Source organism: Salvia hispanica, chromosome 3 (genome assembly GCF_029641045.1).
Source record: "Salvia hispanica isolate PSC_SH4W2 chromosome 3, Shi_PSC_v1, whole genome shotgun sequence".
Taxonomy (NCBI): domain Eukaryota; kingdom Viridiplantae; phylum Streptophyta; class Magnoliopsida; order Lamiales; family Lamiaceae; genus Salvia; species Salvia hispanica.
The window spans coordinates 54,831,773-54,855,129 of NC_142694.1; the positions used below are offsets into that span (position 1 = coordinate 54,831,773).

Here is a 23,357-nt window from a genome sequence, read left to right on the forward strand (position 1 = left end):
ACTATGGGTTTATGGGTTTATCTCGCTCATAGTCCCTGGACTTTAAAAATATCGCCAGTAGTCCCTGGACTAAGGGTTTATCTCGAAATTGGTCCTTTTGGCTTTTTTTTGGTACGAAAATGCCCCTTTGAGGGGTTTTGGGGGGTTTGGGCAACTTGGTCTTTTTACACTTTTAACATTTTAAATATGATATTATTTCAGTTATGTACTAAATTTGATATTATTTCAAAATTATCATTCTTCTTCCCTTTTGTCATCCTTCACTTTGTTTCTTTATTTCAATATTAGATTTAATTTCACAAAATTTTAAATTTTAATTTTTAAATATCAATAAATTTTTTTAATTACAAAAATTATTAAATAAAAAAAATTAATAGTCATAATCAATATTTGAAAGTGTATAATATTTAATCAATATGAGAACGACTTAGTTTTAATCAATATTTAATAGCTTTAATCATAAATATATCATATAACACGATTTATTCTGAAATAAATATGCATCTAATGTAAGACTAATATAATTTTTGTTTATTAATTTGAAAACAATCAAAATTTACTAGTAATTTTCAACAAAAATACTCCTATATAAAATTTTTAGTAGGATCAAATTTTTAGTCAACTTCATAATATTCAATCACAAGCAATTATAACAACCGAACGGGGCTAAATAGAATAGCTCTTATTTTTCCATCATGATTAATATTATTTGTGTGTGCTTCTTCAATTCAGTTGAATATTATATTAAATAACAAAATTTAATAGTTTTAATCAATATTTATAGTGTCCATGAATTAATAATTTAATTAAAAATTTTATTGATATTTAAAAATCAAAATTGAAAATTTAAATTTATAAAATTAAATATAATATTGAAATAAAAAAAACAAAGTGAAGGATGACAAAATGGAAGAAGAATGATAATTTTGAAATAATATCAAATTTAGTATATAACTGAAATAATATCAGATTTAAAATGTTAAAACTGTAAAAAGACCAAATTGCCCAAAACCCTCAAAACCCCCCAAAAGGACATTTTCGTACCAAAAAAGCCAAAAAAACCAATTTCGAAATAAACCCTTAGTCTAAGGACTAATGGCGATATTTTTAAAGTCCAGGGACTATGGGCGAGATAAACCCATAGTCCAGGGACCATTTTTGAAGTTCACTCTATTACTTATTAGTGGGGCAAGTCTTCACGTAAATAATTACCAACACATCAAAGAATAAAAATATAAAATAATACCCACCTTCGTCGAAGAACAAAGCTACCTCCCAAAAATTGAGAATCCAGAATAAAAAAAAACACGGCAGATGTTATATCTTCAACTAGTTCAAGCAATTTTTTTTAAAAAATCAAATATGCTCAAATTAATCAAATCATCATCACTGCCTTGGAGAATCAAAGAGAAGAATCGGTTGAACCATTTGAACGGAAAAAATCAGATGGAAAAATTGGTCAACCACGATAGAAACTCATGCCATGAATCTGCGTGGCCAGCGATGCGTCGATGGTTGTGCTCCGACGGAGGCTGCGGAATGAAATATAATCCAGAAATTGAAGGGCCACCGAAATCGTTAACATTACCGTCGTGGTTAACGCCGTCACAGGAGTATCTGGACATCGTCGTGACAGAGGAATGGGGTAATCTTGCCGGTGGTAAGAACTTAATCGACTAGAAGAGGGAGAATCGTGGGAGGAGGGGATCAATCTGTGGGAGAGGGAGGGTAGCATCGGAAATCCCGAGAGTATAGTTACATAACCCACCAATTTTGTGGGTTACATAAATGAGCATAAGAGCATCTCCAATGGCGGACGTCCGGTCGAACTTCTGCTACGGGCGACCGGGACGTCCGCCATTGGAACAAAATAAGTCGGACACGGACGTCCCGTTAGGACACCGGACGTCCTCAGATATCCTGGCGACGGGCGGACGGACGTCCGCCATTGTGGCGTGGCAGAAGGTGTTTTTGGGAAGTCCTAGTGGATGTTCGAATGGGACATCCGTGCACTGGAGATGCTCTAACAAGGTATTTATGGCCGGGCCGAGACATGCCTTTCTGTTTTACTAGGCTTTGAGTTAAGCTTTTCTTTAATACCAAACACTTTGAAATGTATAGAAACAAATCTATATCTAGGCATTGCATGCTTATCAAATAGGCCCTAAGTGTGTACGGAGTGTATTGGTCCTCTATAATATGATTAGTGAAATTCAAAATTATTTGGTAATTGGTTGCACTAACTCATACCATTCTTTTGCATTGTTTCTATTTTTTTATAGATAAGACTGAACTACGAAATGGTCCATAGATTATGGATTTATCTCTCGTCCATAGTCCCTTGACTTTAAAAATATCGCTAGACATCCTTGGACTAAGGATTTATCTCAAATTTGGTCCTTTTGCTATTTTTTAATATGAAAAATACCCTTTTGAGCATTTGGGCAATTTGGTCTTTTTACACTTTTAAGATTTTAAATATGATATTATTTCAATGATGTACTAAATCCGATATTATTTCATAATTATCATTTTTTCCCTTTTGTCATCCTTCACTTTGTTTCTTTATTTCAATATTACATTTAATTTTATAAAATTAAATTTTAAATTTTAATTTTTAAATATCAATAAATTTTTATTAGTTATTAAATAAAAAAAACTAATAGTTTTAATCAATATTTGATAATGTCCAATATTTAATCAATAAGGTATGCCGACGCCAACTTAGTTTTAATCAATATTTAATAGTTTTAATCATAAATAGATCATATAACACGATTTGTTCTGAAATAAATATGCATCTAAGGTAAGACTAATATAATTTTCGTTTGTTTATTTGAAAACAATCAAAACTACCTAGAAAATTTCAACAAAAATACTAATATATAAAATTTTTAGTAGTATCAAATTTTTAGTCAACTTCATAATATTTAATTACAAGCAATTATAACAATCGAACGAAGGCTAAATAGAATAGCTCTTATTTTTTCATAATGATTAATATTATTTTACTGTGCTTCTTCAATTCAGCTGAATATTATATTAAATAACAAAAATTAATAGTTTTAATCAATATTTATAGTGTCCATGAATTAATAGTTTTAACTAAACAAATTTATTGATATTTAAAAATCTAAATTTAAAATTTAATTTTATAAAATTAAATCTAATATTGAAATAAAGAAACAAAGTAAAAGATGAGAAAAGGGAAGAAGAACGATAAAATTGAAATAATATTAGATATAGTACATCACTGAAATAATATCAGATTTAAAATATTAAAAGTGTAAAAAGACCAAATTGCCCAAATGCTCAAAAGAATATTTTCGTATAAAAAAATAGCAAAATGACCAAATTTGAGATAAACCCATAGTCCAAGGATGTCTTGCGATATTTTTAAAGTCCAAAGACTTATGAGCGAGATAAACCCATAGTCCAATGTCCAGTTCACTCCATAGATAATAAATAGCTTATCTTATTACAGCATCCAATGCAACACATAAGTATGATAAAATAGTTGACGACGAAGGTGTCGATGAGAACGCACCAATTATCAATTTGACTAGATAAAAGACACAAATTGATCTTTGATGCATTATCTACACATGTATGAAAAAAAAAAGACTTTGTTATTTTATAATGGAAGTTTTGTTACATCATATTTTGACATGATATATCATATTATGTGACTCAAATGAATATAATGCGAGAAATGATACTTATATTTTGGTGTCTCGTTTGAACGCCCACAATTATAATTATGTTAATTTGTCCTAATCTTTTTTATTTAATTCTTTAAAAGCTGCTATATTCTTTATTCTAAAGAAAATATAGAAGCCTCACTTTTATTTTTCTCGATATTGTCAATTCTTTCGACACTGATATATTACTTTACTAAACAATCACTTATCTATCCCTAATTTTCATCACCGTTCTTGTCAATTCTTTCGACACTGATATATTACTTTACTAAACAATCACTTATCTATCCCTAATTTTCATCACCGTTCTTCTAATTCATTTATCTCTCTCATGTAAATCCTACTGCAAATACTATAATTACTTTTGACAACACCGACCTAAAAGTCCACAGTTATTAAATTCTTGACTTCGCATTTGAACACGGATTCTGTAATTTTGGAAGGTGCAATCTATGACTAATGTCATGCTATTTGCTTATAGGCTTATAGACTTTCATATTTTATCTATTAGCATCACTCCATGTTTCTTCATTATTGATAGGCTTTAGTACCTATAATTACTGAAATATTCGCCTGATAATATCCTAAGAGGTAAAATCAGAAATTTATACTAACAATAAATATAAACTGCACAATAAATAAGGATATCGAGAGGCAAGTAATTAATCTACAAGGTAAAACAATCAAGTATTCAAATGAAGAAACCAACATAGAACTTGTTCATTAATCAAATAACTCATGCTAATAATACATTATGACAGCTTCAATAATCTTGAAAGAAAATACATCGATCACTAAACTCAACAGACACAGAAAAGAATCAAAGAATATAAACCAAAAGACAACTACAAACCTATTTATGAAATTATAGTATATCTCTTGGCTACCTCAAAACAAATGATATCTGCAACAAATGAAAGAATGATCAATACCACTTCTCTACCTACAAAGAATAGATCGTATCTATTTCTGTTCAAAATAATGACTGATGGCAACGACCACCATCAACGAGGCAACAACGACGACGAGCCTCCACCACCATTAACCGGAGCCCACGCTGACACAGCGTAAAGAGGCTGATCCGACCAGCTCAGGGTCAGAGACAAGGACGAGGACGACCCTTGCTGCACTTCCACCCTATAATTGTGGTTAGAAGAGTACATCTTCAACATCATCTGCCCTTGAAGCAGCTCTCTTTCACTAACTCCAACGCAACGAAACCCTCCTTGCTCCATCAGCTGCTGCCACTTGTCAAACTTCTCGTGCCTCTCAAACCGTTGTCGCCCCTCACAACCTATGATGTTCCTTATCTCCCGCCCGAACATCTCTTCCATCTTCATCCTTGCCGGACTCTCCAAGGGGAGGCTCGAATCAATGGAGTCAAACACGGCCGAGTAGTACTTGAGTGAATTGAAAAGCCTCGCATCCAAAGTTGCCTCATTGTGTGCTGCTTCCTGCTCTGCCATTACAACCACTTGAGCATTGCTGCTTCTGATCAACCCCAAAAACTCTCTCAACGCGCTGCCTTCGTATAGCATCTTATGCAGCTGAAACACGCAGTTCGCCACCACTGTCTCCTTCTCCTTCACATGAAGCATCCAAAGCCTCACATCCTCTAGCCTATCAACCACTGGATGGAACTGAAAGGGGAGATTAAACGCCTCAGCAAAACCGGCTAGCCTATCCCCTGTCTCCATCAGCTCCTGCTTCGACTCACCAATGCCTGTGATCCTCACGTGGCTCGGAGGGCTTGCTCTAGAAGCCAAGCTCTGGAACAAACTAGGCCACTGTAGCCCTTGCTTGATGTCAAAATCAATGATGTGAACCCTGTCCTTCCCTTCCAACGCCCTCAGCAGGATCTCATTGCAAGTAAAATGCACGAATTTGGTGATCGGGCTCACTTGATTTAAGACCCTCAACGCATCATCATCTACGTGCTCAAGCTCACGAGGAGGCGTGATGTGGAACACTTGAGGCCATAGCCTTGCAACGCGCAGGGCCAAGGCCTCGGTGAAGTAGGCGATGAGGCGGTGTAGAGGGGATCCTCGCGGGGAGGCAAGCTCGCCGAGCCTAGCAAGGCAATGGCTGACTGCAGCAATGTTCTTGGAGCCTATTTGCTCAACACAAGCCACAACTAAGTTGATCAACTCGACACACTCATGCTCCCTTTGGCTACTCCCATTGTGCCCCGCCACAACCTCGCTCGGATTGCGAGAAGACGAGCCATTGCCAGCGGCCTCACGCTCGAGCGTGGGGTTACTACTGCCCAACCCAAGAGCCAGGCTGTGACTACCCGATGAAGTGCTCGAAGAACCCGAGGCTGAGACCTCCCTGTGAGGATGCACATCCTTAGACATCCCTGAATCAGTAACCTCAGTCACAACAGAATCAAACCAAGGGATGTTCGACAAAGGCGGGAGAGGAGGCGGGTCGAAGCACCCCCTCTCGTCTCTCTCCTCACCTGAGCATGAGAGAGAGAAAGGCACCTGAGGTGTAGCAACATGTAACCAGTAATCATCACTGCTCATAAACTGACCTGATTCTTCCACAGATTCCCCATTGCCACTTTTCCTCTTCTTCACTCTGCCCATGTAAGTACTCCCTTCATCTGTAGCTGCATATCTCTTCTTACTCCTCCCCCAAAACTCACCCCCTCTCTCTGCTGCAACAGGAGGGAGCTTGATGTTCTGCCTCAGAGAACTCTTGGACTCAATACCCTTATCAACTGAAATCCCAACCTGCCTAACTGGCTGTGGCCGTGACGCTTCTTTCCGCCCGAAGCTACATGGCAAATCCAACCTCTGTGTGCTCATGGCAGGGATATGGCAAGCTTGAAACTGTGCAGATGCTTCACTCCTCAATCTATGCCTTGGTGACAACAATGTAGAAGAACAACCAGCCAACATTCTTCACACCCTAAAACCTCCAGTTCCTTTGCTTTTTTCCTTTCTCCCTTGTCTAAACTCCTAATACACTCACCCTTTTTATCAGAAATTTCCTCTCTATGTTTCTCTATGATCCTATACTTCCCAAACTATGAGAAAAATTTACATTCACTATTTTATATGCCAAGAGAATTGTATTATATGAGGAGAAATCAAGAGAAACAGAACAATGTGTGCTATAGTGAGTGTGTGTGAGTTTCAAGGAAATTTAAAAAAAACCAAGAAAGAAGGAAAAAATGGGAATCCGATGTCTAAACAAATCGTGTCAGTGTGTGTGTTTATAAATGCCTTATATGTCCTATATGAATGCTGAAAGATGATTAAATGATATGTGCAGCAAAGAATCGAAAGAATTTTTGATAAACAAATAGAAAAACAACCAAATCAAAGAATCAAAGAATTCAACATTCAATCCTATCTAGGAAAAGAAAAGAAAAATAAGAATCGGATTCCTCGACATTCAAAGCTGAAAACTCATTCGCATGAAACGCGATTTTCCATGAGACCAAGCAAGAAAGCAGTAACGCAGCATTCGCATCTCCAATCAATTTTGCAGCTGAGAAACACAGAGAACGAATGATGATCAATGCTTCCAAACACGGCCTTCAAACCGCCCATGCCAATTTCAATTCAACCCGCCCCCCCTCAAACGAAACCCCGCAATTTTCAGGAAGTCATAAATAAATTGAATCAAGCATGAAAGAAAAGAAACAAAAGGGTCATCATGTCTTGGCAGAAATCAATGGTTTATCAAGACCCCACCCACTACCCAAAAAGCCATAAAGCCAATCGCAACTGAGCTTTTATATACTCAACTATTCAACTCAGCTGCGTTTACCTTGGATCCACGGTGGGAAATGGGTGAGAAATGTGACCGTTAAGATGTCGGTGAAATATGACCGTTGAAAATGTTTTTGGGGGGAAGTCAGGTGGTGTCACACGTGCGCCCTCTCTCACTCGCTTTTTGGGAACTTGACCGTTCAGATTTCGGGGGGAGGATCTGACCTGTGCACCAAATACGGCAGCGTTTCATTGCCAATTCTTCTTTTTTTATTGAATAAATCATCTTTTCCCATTATTATCATATACTACTACTTTTATTGTTTAAAATCTGCTTCTCAAATATTCTTCAAGTAAGTTATAAAGTTCTTATAAAAATTTAGTTGCAACTTCTTTTATTTCTTTTCTTATTTTTCTTATCACCTTTTTCCCCATTGTTTCATTTTATTGCACAGACATCAATAATCGACTACAATAATAAATTGGTGCAACTATTCTTCCTATAAATGATCAATTGGATAAAGAATATTATGCTCATCACCGCATGTTTTTTTCCTTCTAATTTTGCAGCTTATTAGTATAACACTATCTTTTAAATTATAATCACTCAAAATTTTAAATTGATTATTTAGGATTAGATATTTTATTCTGAATTGTATTTATATAAATGTAGACATTTAAAGGTATTCATTTATAAAGTTTGAACTTTCCCAATTATTTTACAAGTAAATAAAGGTACAGTAAAGTTCGAATTTTAATTAATTTTTGGGCGCGACACCTAATTTTATTCCCATGACATAATAACCTTATTGAGGGAATAAATAAGTAAAGAAACAAAAAAAATAGAAAACTAAATGAAAAAAGACAGCGAACAGTGACCAACCTATACAATAAAAATGAAATTGAAGATGAATTGGCAATGAAACGCTGCCGTATTTGGTGCACAGCAGCCTCTGCTGTGGTTGAGACATAGCAGAGGATCTTCTCCTAGATTTCGTCCTTTTTATACTCTTGTTCTCTTTTTTATTTATGTAATTCTTGATTGATTTGGCACTCCCACGGTTAAATATGTTATTATTAACTGTTTTTTCTTGTCTCACCTTACTAATTGGGTTATTCAGTTTTGTTACTTTATCCTCCGACACATGGCCCAACGTCCCTACATTAGTTTTTATTAGTTTTCATTTACTTTTTTTTGGGATTTTTTATAATGAGTCAATGTGTTTATATTCGTTTAATATTAGCATAATTAGTCTAACTATAAAGTTTGGTGCAACTTAGATTTTTATGCTCTAATATTAATAAATTAATAAGTATATTGAGTTCATTGTTGTATAAAATAGTTAGTTTTAGTACTATATCAATATATAAAAATTATAAATAAAATAACAAATTTTAAAAATTTGAAGAGCTCTGGTTCACAATACATAAATAGGGACATTTGAAACATCATTTAATTAAGGTCTACGAAGAAAAAATGAATCAACTTACACCGCCTATAACTAAAGATTCCAATTATAATAGTTATAACATTAATTTAATGCTCAAATAAACATAACATAATAATAAAAAATAATACTCATATTAGAATTAGTTGTATAATGTAAATAAATAGATTTTAAATTAATATTAGACCAATTCAGATAAACTTATGACTATTGTGTTATATACAACACACTTAATAACAACAAATTTTAAAAATAGGCATGCAAAATAAATAATAATAATAAAAATAACTGAATGATTTAGATAGTATTAAAGTAACAAAATTAAATATGAAAAATTGAGAATGTAAACAAACATTATTATTATATAATAAAAATCATGACATAAAAAACAAATTTCATATTAAACTATTATTGATAGAGAGTTGAGAGAGTATCTAAAATCAGATCAAATCTCTACAAAATATTCAACAAAGAATGTTATGAGAAAAAGAAAGAAATGTGATGATTATAAGCTATGAAATAACATATATTTCTAGTAGAAAAATAGAAGTTAATTTCTTTCAAAACCTTTCACTTCTTCCGCTTATAATTATAATAAAAAGAATTAACTTCCTAGACTTTAAAAATATCGTCAGACATCCCTGGACTAAGGGTTTATCTCAAAAATAAGAGCTATTCTATTTAGCCTTCGTACGGTTATTATAATTGTTTGTGATTGAATATTATGAAGTTGACTAAAATTTTTATATAGGAGTATTTTTGTTGAAATTTTCTAGTAAATTTTGATTGTTTTCAAATTAATAAACAAAAATTATATTAGTTTTACATTAGATGCATATTTATTTCAGAATAAATTGTGTTATATGATCTGTTTATGATTAAAGCTATTAAATATTGATTAAAACTAAGGCGTTATCATACCTTATTGATTAAATATTAGACACTATTAAATATTGATTATGACTATTAATTTTTGTTATTTACGGAGTAATAATTTTTATAATTTAAAAAATTTATTGATATTTAAAAATTAAAATTTAAAATTTAATTTTGTAAAATTAAATCTAATATTGAAATAAAGAAACAAAGTGAATGATGATAAAAAGGAAGAAGAATGATAAATTTGAAATAATATCAGATTTAACATAACTGAAATAATATTAGATTTAAAATGTTAAAAGTATAAAAAGATCAAATTACCAAAACCCCATAAAACCCCGCAAAAGGGTATTTTCAACCGAAAATAGTGAAAAAAGACCATTTTCGAGATAAACCCTTAGTCCAGGGATGTCTGGTGATATTTTTAAAGTCCAGAGACTATGAGCGAGATAAACCCATACTCCAGGGACCATATTTGTAGTTCACTCTATTTCATATATTATGACATATTTTTTGAATATTGAAATTCATCCCATAAGTTATAAATATTTAAAAAAAAGTCAAGACATCGGATGATTGATTAATTAAGTCAAAAATCGATGCCCACAATTATAGCCTTCCAATGAATTGAAATAAAATTAAAATGTCAAATGCAAATCTTAGTACTCCATTAGATAACATGCATTTCAGAAGAAATCATAAATGGGAAGCACAAAAAGAGAAAGAGTGAGTGCCTAAAAAAAGATCATTATTCCAACAACAAAATTTCCAAGCAAGTGAGATGGGAGACAGCCTCAACTTAGAAAACCACAGGTGGCCCAAGATATGAGTGGTGATACGAAATGAAAGAGCCCACAAGGCTCAAAACTGATACCCATCCCATACGTAGAAATCATGTGTGTGTGTGTGAGCCGATCTAGTGATAGAGTGGTTAAATCCTAGAGTGAACTACATAAATGGTACATGATCTTTTACTTTCGCATATAAATGATAACTGATCTTTATTTTATATCGTTTTTGATACCTATAAATCACATATTTGGTACCTGATACAATTTTCACCCCGAAATACCCTCTAAACAAATTCATTTTTCCATTTGTGTCATAAATGATATTTTAGACATTGACAAACCTAGTATCAAAAGTGATAGTATTATAATATCTTCTCTCATTCTCCTCACTCTTTATACAATTATTATTAATCAATATTAATATTATTATTTTGATGTTATAAATTAATAATTAATTTTTTTTATACAACCCGAAAAGGAATACGACAAACTTTCCCGAAAGGGAAAAGAACATTGAATAAAATGAAGCGTATACACATGAATGGGTATGTGTAGTGGTTTTAACCATTTTATTCCCACCATGCATGACCTTAAGTAAGGCACACCAAGAGAAGAGTAAACAAATATTATGGATTACACGAATCCAAAATGACCACTTCAATTTAAATACGTGGTTTGCTACCTCCCAAACCTAAATTTAAATATAAACCAATAAATAGTGGATTTAAACCTCATTTTATGCTGATAAAATTCCTTTTTGGTAATTAAAATATTTAAGAGTAGTTATATTATTTATATACACATCAAGATGTGGAAATGTGTCTGCATCTAACACTTATATATTTTAGCCTAGGAGAGCAGATATACGTTTCCACTAACGTATTACCTGTAGCTTGTCTGACTTGAGAAAACGTCGCCCCCGCCTATTTCCATCAGGCATCCGCACAAGGAGGGTAACGACATTCTCATCATCCGGAGTTGGTTCCCCGGGAAGGATCGATGCCTCTTTTGCAGCTAATTGTCTCTCTTTTTTCTGGACAATAAGAAGACATGCATCCTTCAGGAAATAAGCACTTCATACCACCAAATTGTCAATGTTGTCTAATTTAATTTATTAGAGCAGTGTTATGTTGCTATGTGTAGTTTAGTATTTACACCACTTACTGAGAGAACGTGGTTATGTATTTATGAATTGAAAGTTTAATCCGGTATAAGACATGAATCCCCTTGTACTGGATTCCTAATATACATGCTATTCCATTGGAGATGAAATGAAGATATGAGTTAAAGAGTTATAAATTTTATTAAAAAAGAAGTAACCTCATCAGATGGGAATTCACTTCTAATTTGGTGGGGCCGAGAACATTATTTTCTGGTGGAGGACTCGAAGGTGGTGTATCGTCAACGTCTTCACTATGTTCGTCAGTATCGATACGGGCTGAAGACACACATCTCCTCCTAGGTCTGACCAGTGGTAGATCTTCCACATCCTCAGCTTCATCTGGCAAAGTTGTGCTTCTGACCTCCAATTGAGATTGCCTGCAGATACTAATAGCTTATCTGACTCCAGGCAATAAATTTTTTATCATGAGCAAAATCTTAACATGTAGTCGGTCTCATGCAAACTGTAGTTTGTCAACCACATTGACACAGAACAGGCTCACCTCCCATTTGCAGATAATATCCCTCTCCTATCTGACGTCCCTGATATCTGAACTTCTCTTGAGGGTAAAGCCTTCCCCTCTCATTCCCTCAGAGCTTTTTCCCGCTCTGCAGTCTAGTACCAATTTTCCATTAACTGAGCAGCAACAGGGTTAGAAAAATATAGCAGACAGAAGAAGAGAAAACCAGCAATGGTAAGGAAACGACATCTGCAAACTCAGCATCTTCTGGGTGGGACTGTGTCAGCACAGGAGCAGGGTCTTTAGAATCCTGTATCAGAATGGATGGCTAGCATTGACTAAAAGTATTTCATAATAAGGTACCTACCTGACTTGACAATCCAGCTTCCTGCTTGGAAGCCTCAATGGAAGCACGTATCATTTCTTCCTCTACATCATTTCCATAATGAGGAAACAGTTGTTGGAGCACTTGGTTCAGAAAACCTGGAGCTATATCCAATCCCATGTGTGGTAGCATGTGTAGGTGGTAAAATTGGAAAAGGGTTTGTCATCATCTTCATCATCTATTATGACTGTTCCACGTACTTCTGCATATGTTCGTGCGTAGATCCAGTTACATCTTCAATGTGGGAGCACCAACAGAACGACCAGTAGCACCAGTCTCATCTTTCACCTCGATTGGGATCTCCCTCACCTCTCTTGGATGTGAGACAAAGGGTGTTCGATTTGAAGCATCACCTCTGTCATAAGTATTTCTATTGAAGTTGGGATCAAGGAGTGAGAATGGATTTAAGTCTCTCCCAAATGGTAATAAGGAAGGTCGAGGTCTATTGGACTCAAATGACATAGGAGCATCAATATGCATGCCTTCAGTTCGAGAAGACGTAAAAGATGTCTGTTGAGTTCTGTATGCAGACAAAGTAAGCAATTACCTTGACCATAATGACCCATACTAACTTTTAGCTTTTAAGTATCTTCAACCAAACAGAACGAAAGAATACAAGAGATACAACGAACCAAGGTGGAGCCACTAACAAGTTTCTGTCCCCTTCTGCAAAATGGGCATTGACAGCTTCATTGAGGTTGCCCAGATGCTCCTGCTCTACCAAGATAGAAGAGTGAAACAAAAATGACTTAGAAATAACAAACAGTCAGATAATTGGCATCCAACAATATTGTAAGTGAGAAACAACCAAATATAAAAACAAAATTTCCTTGAACAAATAATTTAAACCTTTATGGAAAAATGAAATAACTCACTTAAACTCTGAAAGAATGATTTGAAAGATGAGGCGACTTATCATTGGAGATTAAAAATGTAAAAAAAACTTATTTTCTACCAAGAAGTAGATAGTAGGTTGATGGCTCGGCTGTAGAGGGAATACCTTCTATCAGACATAGATTTTTGATCAATAATTTGAACTTCCCCATGATAGTAGCTAATGAAAAATACTAATCTCCTAGTTTGAGGCCAGGAGGATATTGATCGGCCATCACATACACATTAGCTAATGTGGTGGGTTTGATGGGGGAGGGGGCAAACCCCAGCATCTGAGCCTTTTATAGAACTGAATCAAGCTTCACCAAATATAATAACAGAGATGGTGAAGTAGCTAGGATGAGACATTGATCAACCAAGCAATTAGACATTTAGCCCTCAGACATTTGACTAAACTAAAATGATATATTAGGAAATAGCTATTGTTTAAGAAACATGGTTGCTTCAAGATATTATCAGTCTGTGGCGCGCATGAGCAGAAGGGGGAGTCAGGAGATGGATCTTCTCGTTATCAACATGCGCATGTCCTTAATCCATGTATTCTAGGTTTCATCATCGTCAGAATTTTCTTCCTGAATAGGAACAAACTTTAAAAATAAACTGCATCATCTGCACTGATTTTTCAACTGCTCCATTATTTTTCCATAGTAGATGCCATAAACTTAAATTCATTGCCTTGTTGACTCCTAGGTTTTGGTGTCTAAAACTACTAGAGTATTTATGTGATGAGACAAACTAGTTCAAGCAAAAAAAACTTAACGAATGAGGTACTATTTGCTAATTTCCTATCAAGAACTTATTTCAGAACTTTGTTTATTTCACTGCATGATGCATACCAAACACACCATGCTTTAGCATAAAAGAAGAATGCTGGTTTTCATATAAGTAACTAGCAAGTTACAAATCCTTGTGTAAGAGTCTAAATTATTCCACAAAATCATCTCATAATGATTAGTTTAAAACAAAATAAAAGTCTCATCACTGCCAAACCTTATTCAATGTTTTTCGTCCCACATAAACCATCACCACCACCAAAACGTGGCTTTGCGAGTACAAAAGGTTTGATTAATTCGAACAAAATACATCTTTAGTCAGTAAAATCCAATCTCAATACGAAACTGCTCCCCCACCGACACAGAAACAAAATTTTAGCACGTGAGTTTCCCTATAACTCATTTACTAAATTTCACAAAACAAAATCTGAACAAAAGAAAACCCTAAGGAGCTACTTGGTATGGTGGAATGGAATGGCATTCCTACCTCCATTCCATTCCTTTACTTGGTATTTTATTTCCATAAGAATGACCATTCCACTTGGAATCACCATTCCATTCCACATGGGAATAGTCATTCCTTCCATTTAGCTAAGGAATGGCCATTCCATTCCACTCTATTTCACCCCCCTCCCTCCCAACAACACACAACAACAAGTACACACACACACAGCAACACACACACAGCAACACATAGCAAAACACACACACACACACAACAACTCACACAACAACTCACACACAACACATACACAGCAACACAGCAAAACACACAGAACACACAACACCACACACACACACAGAGCAACTCATACACACAACACGCACAACACACACACACGCAGCAACACACACAGCACACAACACACACAACAACACACACACAGCAACAAATACGCACGCACGCACACACACCACCACATACACACACACACTTCAACACATACATACACCACATATGCACACACTCAATTACGTGTGTCGTACAAATTTATATGATCCAAAATATTGACAAAAATATTTTTGAATAAATATTTTTTTTATAGAATCAACATTTTAATTTTATTCATATTTCATTCCATTCCATTCATATATTATTTTGTACAACATAGGAATGAAATCAATCAAGGAATAACAATTCCATTCCATTTATAAACCTTACATTCACCAAGCACATGAATATTCCCATCTTCATTCCATTCCCATCTCCATTCCATTCCCTCCTCATTCCATTCCATCATACCAAGAAGCCCCTAATATGCTACCAATATATTTACACACATACATATATGTTCCCGTAGCTTGCAATCCAACAACGCCACATATTGCGATCACACATAACATTTTCAGAAAGAAAATGAAGAGCATAAACAATATTATCGAATCAACAGAAGAATAGAAAATAAATTATGGCACTAATTTATGCTAAAAACCACCTCAAGCTTCTGCATAGCGGTGGTTTCATCGGCTCCGGTAATGCTCATGAACGTTTCAATAGCTCCTTGATCAGTAGCCATTTACCCGATCACTTCTTGTAAATTCGAGGAGAATGGAATCGGAGTTTGCGTGAGAACTGAGAAGTGAATTAATTTTGTGAGTGATAAGTTAATTTATTTGGCAAATTTTAGTAGAAATATGCTGCAGATATTCAGCAATTGTGTAATTGTGGAGACTGAGCTGACCTTTTGCACAGAACGAGGGGTAATATGGGAATTAAATTTTCTTGTAGGTCCATCTGTACGCTTCTGTTTCACTCTGAAAAAATTAAATTAAATTCAAATTGTTGGAATTGATTTGGTGCGAGAGCCCGCCTCAGCCACCTCTGCAATCGGACCATCCCACTTCACTCTCCTTCCCAATCGGACCATCCCACTTCACTCTCCCTCTCCCTCTCCCTCCCATCCATTTCACGCCGCACCTCTCCATTTCGACGGAGACCAGCGACTGCGAGGCCGCCGCCTCTCTCCGTTTCAGTCGAACAACATCCGCTTGGTAAAATTATATTTCTTCAATATGGAAACAGATAGTGAGCTTCGATCGATCTAGCAATATGTAATCTGGCATGGTTGAATTGTTAAGAAGACTAAAATTGGAAGTTTAGGATTTGCTCCACTTTTTTGGGCACAAAATTTATGTTCACCAGTTTTGCATACATATAAAATTATATATCTCTGGTTCTCAATCAATTCGACAATTATCGACATTAGCAGAAATCACTGTTGCAGGCCCTGATCTGAGGAAAGTAGAAGCTTTTTCCAAGAATAAATCGATGGAGGACAGAAGCACAACTGGAAGTTGGAGAAACAAATTAGGGTTTTGGAAATGGGCGATTGCTTCTGTATTATTCAGACTAATTTTAACTTATTTTTCCAAAAATCTCAACCTCTCTTCACGCCCCGAAGTCTCCACTCCGCTCACCAGCCTCCGCCGCCGTATTTCCTCTCTCACTATCTCTCTGTATTAGCTGCCTACATGTATGTGATGTTACTATATCTGTAATAAGTTCGATTCAAATTTATTTTTTTCTTGTAGTGGCGGAAGGCTACTGGCTAAAGCAATTGTCAATGTCTCCTTATTCTGGTTTGTGATAGTTCATCTTGTGCTTGCATTTGTATATGAACTTATATTTTGTTTTGTTTTGGATTTTTATTGTGGTAAGACTACTCTTATGGGTGTGATAAACAGGTTCAATGTACCATGGGTCGCCTTTGTTGCTCTCGATTCTTGGGCCTCTTACTGTTAAAAAGTAATCACCCCCTTAATTTTTGTATTGAACAGACTTTGAATAACTTCATGCTTGACTTGATCATCAATGTTGAGTCATTTTAGTGATTATTCAATTGCGTGATGCAGAATTGGAGGGCTATCTAGTGAACTGTTATGCAGGTATTGGCTTCCTATCAATTTCTCTCTCTCTCTCTGGCTTATGGTCCACTCTGTAAAGCAGTCATGTTTTGTCACACATGGCTGTAACCTGTACTTTCTAATTCTATCAGAAATACTTAGAATGCTAGTTAGGATCATTGGTGATTCTGATGCATTGCATCTTTCTGAGCAGTTTCAGAGGAATCAAGTGGAGCTTTTATTTACTGGTGATAGAATAGATACTCCCTCCGTCCCACAAGAGTATGCACTTTTGGTTGGGCATAGGTGTTGATGCACAATTAGTAAAGTAAGAAAGAGATAAAAAGTAAAAAAAAGTAATTAAAGTATTGTTGATGGAGAATGGTCCCACTCAATAGAGAGAAAAGTGTTCCAAAATTTAAAAGTGCATGCTCTTGTAGGACGGATTAAAAAGGAAAGACTGCATACTCTTGTGGTACAGAGGGAGTATGTTATTTCTCCATGCCAACACAATTATGTCACACCATGCTACAATGCTCCACCCTTCATCTTTCTGGTTCATCACTTAAAATGCCACATGATCCTTCACTCGGAAGTGGCTCTCTGACAATTGTAATGTAAAACTATTATTACCCACACAACTATGTCAAATTAGTTTGCCTTTTCTTGTGTGGATGGGGTTGGGCTACCAGATGTAGAATTCATGCAGCATGTACTGCACGTCTTCATCTTCTTTCTTCGCAACCGAAACTGTGCCAATTTCACATCCTGTATTTGGATTTTTTTGTGCGAATATCATTAAGCTCAGTAAAAAATCAACACACTTTTGGATACAGTCTGGTTTCTGTGGTTGCAGATTTTATCAGCGCAATCCTTATTCGTGCAACTGGGACCAGTCTTGTAAGATCACATCTTCACAATTGGAAAGCATTGGGCCTTGATAAGCTGTTCAAAGGCGATGGTAACTGAACACGCTGCCATTGTATTGATCATTTAAGTTTTTTCAATAGCACATCCAGAAACTAATAAAAATTACTTTATTTTTTAAATTTTGTTTATAGAGGCTGTGCCATCTGGTGATGTTGCTGCCCTTGTGTATTTGTGGAACCCTTTCACAATCGTCTCTTGCATTGGTTTCAATACTTCAGCTATAGAAAATATGTTTGTTGTCATGTCACTTTATGGAGCATCTGCAGGTATGAAGTGAGCAACCTGTCTTCTTTCTGCATTCATGATCTAGGATATTAATAATTTTAAACTGCTACACATTTATTTTGCGATTTCTGTAAAGCTTTCGAGGCTGTCTTATGTATATTGTCATGAAAGGCTTAATTAGTACTCCACTTTAGTAGTAATACTATACAACTCTTTGATTGTGTCCCAAATTTCAATTTGTATGTGTTACGTTGGTTGACCTCATTCAGTACACTTCACATTTACTATTGTTGTACGATAAACCAAAATTTAAAAATAAACACCATTATTAAGTTTTGACGTAATGTGGATTATATTATATGTTTGCTTTTGATATATGCAGGATTAGTACCATTGGCAGCTTTTGGGTGGGTTGTATCATCACATTTGTCTCTGTATCCCATAGTTCTAGTGATTCCGGTATGTGTTGGGGCAGAAATTTATTATTTAGCTAGCGGTAATTTTTTAGCACAGACAAATGCTAAAGAACGTTCACTGATTTTGCTCCCATTTAGGTGGTTTTTTTGTTGGGTTATGGTCTTGATGCACCCCCAAGAAAACTTTTTGCGCAGAGTAATCTAAAAGGTGGAGAAAAGAGATCAGCCGATCATGCTGAACTCAAGTCACTGAATGATAAATTCTCTAAAACAAATTTCTCTTGGTGGAGAGTTGTCATCTTCTTCTTCTGGGCATTTGTATGGACTTCCTATGTGTTAATTATGTGTGCCATCTCTATGAAAGAGTATGGTGGTCTTGGGGAGATGTTTAAGAGGTAAACATTGCATGTAAATACATATTATTATGGTTAAAATTTTTGTTTTGGTTTAGCATTATTTAGGAGTATCAACATGAAATAGTAGCTATGCTTTATGCCATGCATGCGCGTCAAATGTTCTCAACACAAGCATCAACTGATAACTGGTCATCCCCAAGAAGCCCACATCTTTATGTAACATCTACCTGAATATCTATTCAGGATCTCTGTTGTGGTCCATGTGTTTCCTGATAGTATAGCGAATGACATATTATGATTTCTCAACTTGTTACTTTTACTTGGACTCTTACCTAACTGTATTGGAAGTATTGGCAGAATTTGACCCCTTCCCTACCCCCTTTGCTTAGCTGTGGTTGAAATAATTTCTTTGATCTTTGCAATATTTAATTGAATGTGCTTTACCTATTGGATTTTGTTGATTATACTTTGTTATATATTTGCTTTTTTTTTTTTCTCTCATCATTGTCCACTGAAGACCTAAGATTTGATATGTTGGCCTATCTATTTTCTCGAACTCATTGATTACTGCCGGTGCCATTTTGCAGGACATATGGATTTATTCTTGCCATTGAGGATTTGTCTCCAAATATTGGTGTCTTATGGTGAGTTCTGAGTGAGTGTTTTGTTTGTCAAATGTGCATTGCGTAGCAGTTTGTTTTTTTCCAAACTTCCATAACACATTTGCATCTTTACTGCAGGTACTTCTTTGCGGAAGTGTTTGATTTTTTCAGGAATTTTTTCCTGATAGTTTTTCATGTGAACATCCTATTCATGATATTGCCGTTAGCTATACGGCTAAATCACAGGCCATGTTTTTTGGCTTTTCTTTACTTGGCAGTCTCTTCAATGCTAAAATCTTATCCATCGGTGAGCTTTCCCATTTTATCTAATTCATAGAATCTAAATGTTTCTATTTTTAGTGCGGACATTATTTTATGACCAATTCTCTGTTTATTACTCCCTCCGTCCCACAAGATTATGCACTCTTTCCTCTTTAGTCCATCCCATAAGAATATGCACTTTCTAATTTTGGTTACTCTTTTCTCTCTAATGTGGTGGGACTCATTCTCCACTAACAATACTTTAATTACTTTTTCTCTCTACCTCTCTCTTACTTTACCAATTTTACATTAAAACCCGTGCCGAACCCAAAGTGCATATTCTTTGGGGATGGAGTATCTTTTTTGCTTGTATAAATTATGCTTTGATGTTTGAACAACTATTTATTTAGTGTTTACTTCTGAGTTTTCAAAAAGAAAATGGAACCAGCATCTGTTACTTTTTGTTACTATTGAAGGAAAATAAAACCAATAACCACTCCCAGTTTTCTCCATGCCCAAACAAGAATTATGCCCGATAATTGATGACTACTCTTTTTTATGTATATAGTTAGACATATAAGATATTCATACAGTCCATTAATTGAGTTAGGAGTTAAATGTTCTTATGAATCTTGCTACACAGCATGGAGAAAAGCGAACTATCTAGGATGCAGGATCCTCACTCTTGGAAAAACTTATAGTGCCAGAAATTGTATGAATAAGAGAATGATATTCAGATAGGACTGAAATTCCCGTACTTGAAGCCATGCATTCAAACGTTCTTGCAATTCTGCTGTTTACATGTTTAGAATGCTCCATCAGTTTATGACAGATTTTGTTGATTGGAACCAGCTAATGATACATTGAGTTGAATTCTAGTTTTAAAGAATATCTAAAGGAGCAGGTACTAGTAAATCCCAATCTCAATTGGTGCAACTGCTCGTTGCTGCAGTTTAGTTCAGTTGTGCTACTGACTGAAAACTAGGTATTGAGGTGCAAAATTAATCTTAGATTAGTTGCAGTCAGTTGAATAAGGATGAACAAGGAGAAATAGTTGGTTGGACAAGGATTTAAAGACTTAAGTGATGGTTAAATTTAAACCTAGCATTGTTTTGGTTTCTCTGTTGATGTGTTCGACTGATACTTAGGAATCCTCATTTATCGTTTGAGTCACAATTATTGACTAATATTAATATCTTGTTTTACTTCTGCTTTATCTAGGTTGGGGACTCGGCTTTATATTTGAGTTTACTGGTGCTATTTGTTAATGAGTTAGAAGGTTAGTTGCCCTCTTTCTCTGGATGCACTTTCATGTGAAGTTTGATTGTGAGCTTCCTTACCATGAACTGACATCTAAAAATCATTTGGGCACAGAGATGCAGTTTACGTTCTTCCTCTTTTGTGGATATGTTGGGATCTCTCTTCTCAGCCCTGTAATGCACAACCTATGGATTTGGAGGGTACGTGCAGATGGATATTGCATAACCTTTTCCTGGGAATTGGGCATAATATCATGTACTTGCAAATTAAGTGTCTCTGCTTGTTATTAACTTGTTATACAATGCAGGGGACTGGGAATGCAAACTTTTACTTTGCGACTGCAATCGGATATGCTTGTTTCCAGGTAATTACTTATCAATATTGTTTCTTGGTAATGATTAATGAACATACATCATTTTTTGAACACGAGAAGAAATGTATCTGTATATTCTTTTTCCTCTTGATCCATTCGGAAAATTTTCAGTGATTACCGCAGCAATTTTACGAGTAATACACTTTTTAAAAACAACCATATTTGAATCACATGACTGGTGGATTAAGTTTCTCCAGTTAGCCAATTCTTGCAAATTGGTCTCACCTTTTTCACTTTTGGTGATGTATTAGAGTGGCTTAATGAATATAAATGAAAGATTACATTGGTATAAATCTACTTAGGATTTTACAATACGGAATTTTCACAAGTTCCATTTCCATAGAACCATTTAAGATGAAATCATTAGATTTTCTACATTCACATCTCCCTCCTATATTTATTTGTTTCTGCATTTTGCAGATCATTCTGGTAGTTGAGAGTGTGAGTGCTATGTTAAACCATGACAGGAAGATCAGAAAGTTATGCAACAAGGTTTAACATGGCTGTCGGCTTTAGTAAAAAGGACTTTTACAACGAGGTAATTGGTTAAAATGTTGTGATGGTTTGAAGATGTTCACTTGTGCAACTGCGGGAAGTTTGCTAGTGCTAAATCTGTTAGGTGGGTTACTTGTATCATAGTTCTGCACGCGATGTTGCTCATATTATTTATCCTAAAATACTAACAGTATTTTTTGTGTTCTATATTGCATCTTATTCTTAACGTGATTTTTTGTTATATTCTTTATTTTTTTTTACTCTGTTAACATAAAAATTTGTCTTTTGGTACTAAGCATAATATACTGCTACTACTTGCTACGGATTTCTTTCACATTAAAATTGTAAAATGTTAACTAGCATCAACTAAATATTTTTCTGACTAAATATTTTTCTGTATTTTTTATAATAAAGAATTATTAGCATTTTATTTTCCGCTTTGTTCCTAAACTAAACTATTGACTTTTAAGTTTTAGCTAGCCAAATCAAGCCAACATGCTCACATTTTTTTGAACATGTATGATTTCCTTTTATAGCCATATTTTTCTAAGAGTGTTTTTCCAATTTAAAAAAAAAAACCATTTGACTTCCGTTGAGCGGAATGAATCACTCATACTACATTTTCTGAATCCACTATTTAGAAAATAAAACCTATTTTCAATACTCCGTTCCAAAAAATATGTGCACTTTCTATTTTCGTTCGTCCCACAAAAATATGTGAATTCCATTTTTGGAAAGTCATATCAATTTAATAATATAGGTCTCACTACCTACTAACACTACTTTAACTACTATTTTCCTCATTTCTCTTACTTTATTATACCGATTTGATATCAGATTTGGTGTGGTGGTGACTCCATGTCTTCTCTCGTGGTTAAGGCATCGAATTTGGGTGGTGGTGGTAGTATGAGGTGGTAATGGAGGTTCTCCACGGCCGAGGTCCATCCATAGCCGTTGCTGGAGCTCCGATCCGATTCTATTTTTTCCTAACCCTAGTTCTTCGATTTGCGGATTTTTAAAAAATTTTGGATTTTGGTTTATTTGTTGATAAATGTTCTTGAACAACAGTGATCCAATGTCATTTATGGTGAGAGGTTGTGATGATTTAATTATGTAAGTTGAACCTATTTTTTTTTATTAGGGTTTATCATTTGAATTTTGATTTTGATGAGGTGATTACGCTCATTTAGTTCTTAGTTAAATAGTAGTTCACCATATTAGAAATTTAAATATATTTGCTTCGAATTAGCAAAACACAATTGCAGAATTAAATTAAATTCATACTAAATTAGCAAAAACACAATTGCATAATTAAATTCATACTATAAGGGCAAAAATGTAATTGCAAATCTAATCTATAAATCAATCTTGATTTTT

The 23,357-nt window shown here is 35.0% G+C and overlaps 1 protein-coding gene and 2 pseudogenes across 5 annotated transcripts; 1 reads left to right on the top strand and 2 right to left on the bottom strand.

Moving 5' to 3' along the window:
- Positions 1–4,397: 4,397 nt before the first annotated feature.
- Positions 4,398–7,643, bottom strand: LOC125213407 (scarecrow-like protein 28 pseudogene; annotated as a pseudogene).
- Positions 7,644–11,864: 4,221 nt separating this feature from the next.
- Positions 11,865–15,875, bottom strand: LOC125211986 (plant UBX domain-containing protein 8-like; annotated as a pseudogene). The gene is made up of 6 exons (XR_016136451.1): positions 15,655–15,875; positions 13,202–13,263; positions 12,534–13,071; positions 12,393–12,443; positions 12,209–12,321; positions 11,865–12,083 (listed from the first exon to the last, which is right to left on the bottom strand). The product of XR_016136451.1 is annotated as a plant UBX domain-containing protein 8-like (transcript).
- Positions 15,876–16,000: 125 nt separating this feature from the next.
- LOC125216408 (uncharacterized) lies at positions 16,001–23,148 on the top strand. Of its 4 annotated transcripts, none has more exons than XR_016137280.1 (16): positions 16,001–16,210; positions 16,444–16,650; positions 16,751–16,798; positions 16,904–16,964; positions 17,072–17,104; positions 17,899–18,023; positions 18,124–18,258; positions 18,600–18,676; positions 18,772–19,028; positions 19,577–19,633; positions 19,730–19,898; positions 21,074–21,131; positions 21,227–21,312; positions 21,420–21,476; positions 21,906–22,104; positions 22,818–23,148. XR_016137280.1 is itself a non-coding variant. In XM_089069044.1 (16 exons), exons 2-15 carry the CDS (start codon positions 16,488–16,490, stop codon positions 21,981–21,983), a joined length of 1,404 nt encoding a protein of 467 aa, XP_088925170.1. In that variant the 5' UTR covers positions 16,001–16,210; positions 16,444–16,487; the 3' UTR covers positions 21,984–22,023; positions 22,818–23,148. The 4 variants fall into 4 exon arrangements, 3 of the variants coding, with proteins under 3 accessions (XP_088925170.1, XP_047974065.1, XP_047974066.1); XM_089069044.1 differs by having other exon boundaries at positions 21,906–22,023; XM_048118108.2 differs by lacking the exon at positions 22,818–23,148 and having other exon boundaries at positions 21,906–22,223.
- The last annotated feature ends 209 nt before the right edge of the window (positions 23,149–23,357 follow it).